General features: G+C 45.6%; 1 protein-coding gene across 1 annotated transcript in view; it reads right to left on the bottom strand.

Annotated features, from left to right (window-relative positions):
* The window catches only part of LOC310853966 (FERM and PDZ domain-containing protein 4-like), a gene marked incomplete at both ends in the record, with an annotated part of 100387 nt that overhangs the window by 22727 nt on the left and 71660 nt on the right, over nt 1-6000 (bottom strand). Inside the window, 2 exons of the mRNA XM_083758442.1 lie at nt 1260-1305; nt 4487-4589. Of these exons, the coding sequence (XP_083614568.1) occupies nt 1260-1305; nt 4487-4589 (149 nt within the window). The remainder of the gene's footprint in view (nt 1-1259; nt 1306-4486; nt 4590-6000) is intronic.

Genomic DNA, 6000 nt, shown 5'->3' with positions numbered 1-6000 from the left:
GATGTCATAGTAAATGCGACCTGCTGTCACAGTTAAGCCCATATATGGAGATCCCTGGTGCCATCAATATTGACCAGCTCAGATCTCCCATGTATCCCCCATCCCTCCTTCCTCTTCCATGTCTCCCTTTTGATTTATACCTGTCCATTCAAAGTTATTAGTGCCGCCACACCCGGGCAGGCGGCCCGGGTGTTGAGTTCTCAACAGGCCCGGAAATTAAGGCCCGGCCCTACCTGGGCCCTCATCAAACCCTGTTCTGACATTCCATATGTTGATCTGGCCTCATCAAGCCCTGTACACTACTACACTCGACACATGCTCCTTATATAAGCTCAGCTCAAGACCCACTTCTACTACATTGCTTTTATTTGAACTTCTATTTTTTTGTTATTCATGTCCTCACTGTATTGCATTACTGCTTGTTTTTTAATGTCGTTGCCTTGCTTTTCTTTTATTCTCCATTGTTCTGTAAAGCACTTTGAGCTGCATTTCATGTCATGAAAGGTGCTATACAAATAAAGTTTTATTATTATATGGCCAGTAAGTTCTCAACAGGCCCACCTGTCCCTTCAAACTCTAGACGGGCCTGTCCCAAAGTTATTAGTGCAGCCGCACCCAGCAGCATTCATTCCATATGTTGATCTGACCCCCCCGTGCCAAAGCGCCTGCGCTCGCCCAGCAGTCTGCTGCATGTCAACGAGGCAGATGCGTGCACGCGACCTCGCCCTGTAGGGCTTCTGGGTAACCGAGGCGCAATGCAAAGTCTATGGAGCGTAATGGCGGCATCCATGTCGCCTCGTTTCGCCTCACAGTTTCCTGTTCTCAAGTTCTCAAGCTGACAGGCTCGAGGCATGCAGTGTGGTCTTCTGCTGCCGTAGCCCCATCTGCCTCGATGTGCCTGAGCACACACACACTCCCGTTCCCACGCACCTCATACATATTTGATATCCGCTGCTAAGTGATGTCGCTCACAAGAGACTGAGGTACTCTACCTTAAGCCTGATTCACAAGCGGATGCCACTCGCTGTGCGCTTGTATACTACACAGTAGAACGGCTATTTTTGGTGCGCTAGACCTCTACGGGCTATGAATTAGACATTACCTATTACCTATGTACATTGCACATACCTTATGCATATTTGATTTTGTTCCTTTTTTTATTTGGACATTTTCCTTTTGTGGAGATCGTCTATTTTGTAACTGCAAAAGAATAATGAACTGTTACAGTTTTTTCTGAATAAAGTTGAAGTTGTACTCACGGGGTAGGGCTGGACAACAGTCAACACGATGGACTCTTTGCAGCTCCTGGGGTGAGAAGACAGCGATTGGTTATCATCAACAGAAACATTACGTTTAAGTCCAAAGCCTCAGGGTTAAGTGGTCAGATGAGTGGGTCCGCCGTGAACATGTTTTCCAGCGTGCACTGATCCGGAAAAGGTTGGAAACCACTGAGATATCTCTGGTATAACCCAGTTTTCTGAAAATGTTGCTATATCAGTGGTGAATGTGATAAAAACCTTTTCATGTCAAGGGCCCCCAAAATTGTATGTATTTGGCCACGGACCCCAATCTCAAAATACAGTATGTTGTGCCAGGGACCCCCAGAAGCAAAGATGTGAGTTAACAAAAAAAATGTCACAAATAATAAATAGCAGATCTACAAGCTCATAGTGCGGCACAATGTGACACGCTATATGAGCTTGTATATCGGCTATTTTTGAATATCCAAAGTATAAAATTATGACACAGATGCTTTCCAGGTTAATGCCAATGTTACTGACAGACATGGCCATCCCTAGAGCCCCATAAAAAATGGGGCTACAAAACAAAAAACAAGCAATCGCAGCAGTTAATCATAGCCTGGGTTCCAGCCGGAATCGCTGTGTTCCGTGAATCTGTTTTGTCACTTCGCTACTCCGTCTGGCCAGCAGGAGGCAGCAGACTCGTATTTCCTAACGTCACCTGTTACGTAGCCAAGGTTGTTGATGATACGGTACGTCATCAGCCGGCGCCACTCTCTTTTCTCACTCGAGACTCAGCCCAACGGCTGTGTGGGGTGAGTTTAGTGAATGATACGTCGTACGATGCAGGGCAACAGCAGTGCAGTGCAGTGTAGTGCAGTAGCTGCGCAGTGCGCATTGATATCAATGTCAAACTGGTATTTTTTTGCCCAAACCCAAACACAGGCCAATCAGAAGCCGCAGGTCGATTTCACCTGTTTGCATCTCCCGCCTATACCTCGGCGATAGGACCATTTCCAGACAGAGTAGTGAAGTGACAAAACAGATTCACAGAACGCAGCGATTCAGGCTGGAACCCGGGCTATAGTTAAGACAAGATAACAGCAACTTTATCAGTTTAGTTTCGGACAGAATGAGATGGGATGCCTGGGGCGGGCACAGCTAATGTTGAACTCCAGATGACTTTTGAACATGGCCTGCGTAGCACGCAGGCCATGTTCAAAAGTCATCTGGAGTTCAGCCAGGCAGTCCCCCCTTAGCCTTCATTCAATACCAGAGTGAACACATTCTGTGTGGTTATATTCATTGTGAGAGTGAATACATTGAATACTAATGTATTCATTGAATACCTTGTGAGAGTACATGGTGAGAGTACATGGACACTTGAGTGACACTTGAGCGAGAGTACATTCATACAATACAGTCCATAACTCAGATATTCCCCAACACTAACAACCATGCACCGATGCACACTAGAAAACAAATAATACACACACACAAACGAACAAACAAAAACACAAACATGCGGAAACATACACATGCTGCAAGTTTGTTCACAAAAGTAATCATCTGGCACACAGTTAATGGGGACTGCGGAAATGTGCAGAAGGCTGTTAAAAGTGATGTCACACTGTTTATGGCTCATATGGCCTTTTAGAGGTGTGTGTCTTGGTCTGATATCTGGCTATAACATTTGAAATATAACCCTCCGGGATGAAATCATAATCATTTCGAGGCAGAAAACGTGCTTTCAGTTAGCAGGTATAGGAGCTGCAGTCAATTTTTATATGCCGTTCCTGTGGTCCTTAATCACTCTCTGGCAGACACTTTTGCGCATAACCCCAGCGCACATACTGTGCCAAGAGCGAGTGTGCGTACACGTACATGGATGCACCTACCCACACACGCACACCCCTTATACAGTAGATCTTTAACCCATTCTGACCTGAGATCAGATTCATACGAGGTTTCCGCCGGACACACACTGGTCTGATGAACCCATTCTGACCTGAGATCAGATTCTAAAAATGTCAGTCGTTCTTCGATTTTTCAAAAAATAGCAGACCTACAAGCTCGTATCGCGCCACTCGGTGGCGCGATATGAGCTTGTAGATCTGCTATTTTTCAATAGCTAAAGCATAACATGATGCCAACACCAAAATGGGTGCCCGGTCAGAATGGGTTAACCCATTTTGTGCGGGGACCCCTTTTGGTGTTAGCATTATGTTATGCTTTAGCTATTGAAAAATATCAGATCTACAAGCTCAAAATCGAAGAACGACTTATAGAAACACAGCTTTTTCAGAACACTGTCAGGATGTGTAGAAGACGTTTTTACAATCTGATCTCAGGTCAGAATGGGTTAAAAGTGCATTTAACAGCGGGCGACCTTTCCGGAAGTGCATTATTTGTCTATGGGACCCGGCGACTACCGGCGAACAGGCGATAGTCGAATAGTGGGCGGAGGAACGTCGCCCCGAAAAGATTTAAAATAATTAATCTTTTGGACAACATCGTGCGGCGATAGTGGGCGATTATGAAATCCCAGTGTCGCTCGCCGTCGTTCTCCCGCTGTCATTTTATGCTTTCCAAAGAGATACATTATTGTTAAACGTCTGCATCGCTTAATTTACGATAAGTCTACACAATTAGGGAATGTAGAAGAATCGTCACATCAATAACCCATTCTGCGCGGGAACCCATTTTGGTTGAGTGGCGCGCTACGAGCTTGTAGGTCTGCTATTTTTGAAAAATCGAAGGACTGACATAGAAACAGCTTTTTCAGAAAACTGTCAGGATGTAGAATTTTTTTAGAATCTGATCTCAGAATGGGATAAACAGCATGGAATTGTGGACAAAATCTTATCCTCTCAGTCTTGAGTCTGAGAGGCTATATATGTCATCAAATAGTGGTCCGTCCGTGGCTCAAATGCCCAATAAATAATGGACCTCGATATGAAAGAAGGTTTTGAATGACTGTAGTAGAGGTCTCAGTGTGTACCTGACCAGACCGATGACCTTCTCCCTGGGAGAAGGTTGTAAATGACTGTAGTAGAGGTCTCAGTGTGTACCTGACCAGGCCGATGAACTTCTCCCTGGGAGCCGAGCTGACTGTAATGACTGTAATGACTGTAATGACTGTAGTAGAGGTCTCAGTGTGTACCTGACCAGGCCGATGAACTTCTCCCTGGGAGCCGAGCTGACTGTATGACTGTAATGACTGTAGTAGAGGTCTCAGTGTGTACCTGACCAGGTCGATGACCTTCTCCCTGGGAGCCGAGCTGACCGCCTCATCGTTGATCATAATGATCTCATCCCCCGGGATCAGCTTCCCCTCCGATGGACCACCTACACACACACACACAGACGCACACACACACACACACACACACGCACACGCACACACACACACACGCACATGCACACGCACGCGCACACATTAGAAAGGGTACATTAGCCACATTAGCCAGGGACAGTATATCAGTCCGCTGCTACGCTTAATGTGCTGAAATTTGCACTTCCATCTCCTCTGATTATAATCTGGAGATATAGTTAGATGGTTATATGTATCTTTTTATGGGTCCGTCTTGCATGCACACAGAAACACACACACACACACACACACACACACGGTGTCTCTCACACGCACGCACACACACACACACACACACACACGGTCACGGTCACAGAGTCAATTACATCTCTGCTTCGTAAAGAACGGCATAATATAAGCAAGATAGATGGTAAATAAAGGCCGCGCTGACGTGTGCCCGTGGCCACAGCGGACGCGCTAATTGTCTCAAAGAGGGCGGTCCTTTAGCCATAGACAACCTGTTGTAAAGTGAGTCGATACGTGCACGTGAGCAGTGAGGGGACGCAGACTAGACCTCACCGTGCAGTGCGGCGGAGGTTTTCTATTCCCGTTGAGGACGAAATGTCTCACAGGAAGACACGTGGAATCATGGAAAGTGAGGGCAATTTATTGCCATCAAGTTATTTTAGGTTGAAGTTAGATAACTATAACTTATATCTTAACCCATTTAGACCTGATTTAAAAACATAAACTTTTTTCAAAAATAGCAGACCACCGAGTGGCGCGCTACGAGCTTGTAGATCTGCTATTTTTCAATAGCTAAATTATAACATAATGTTTAAGACACCATAATGTTTAAAACACCTTCTGTATGTATTTTGTCGCATGATGAATGGCTCTCGCGAGCTTGTATACATATCGAAGGAGGTCAGAGAGGTTGCTGAGGGCCTATAGTGGTGAGCAGGACTTTGTGATCTATTTGTCTGACTGGGAGCGAGTGAAGGTCGCGGAGGACCGGGCCGATGTGGTCTCTGGAGGGGTTCTATAGTGAGCAGGTCTATAGTGAGCAGGCGGGCAGCAGAGTTTTGCACATGACTGTAGCTTCTTGATAACTTTGGAGGTGGCACCGTAAAGGTGGCTATTTGCAGTAGTCCCCTATAGGGGAAACAATGTTTTTTAATTCATTTATTCTACAGATGTGCGAGCATATGTGCATATGTCCATACACGCGCACGTGTGTGTGTGTGTGTGTGTGTGTGTGATGCACTAACACGAATGTTAATCAACAGATTGCGGCTGTCATCGGTGTGTGTGCAGTGGAAACCCCCTGATGCATGTAATGCACTCTGAGTCTGCAGGAATCTATGGCATTGTCTTTCATGTATACAATACAGTATGTGTGCCAGGAGCCCAAGGTAGTTAATAGAATATTCATTAATTGAACTG

This window comes from Protomyctophum parallelum (genome assembly GCF_964188405.1).
Source record: "Protomyctophum parallelum genome assembly, chromosome: 23".
In the NCBI taxonomy this organism is placed as follows: domain Eukaryota; kingdom Metazoa; phylum Chordata; class Actinopteri; order Myctophiformes; family Myctophidae; genus Protomyctophum; species Protomyctophum parallelum.
The sequence above is the reverse complement of the archived record's forward strand: the minus strand, read 5'-3'. Positions and strand labels throughout refer to the sequence as shown.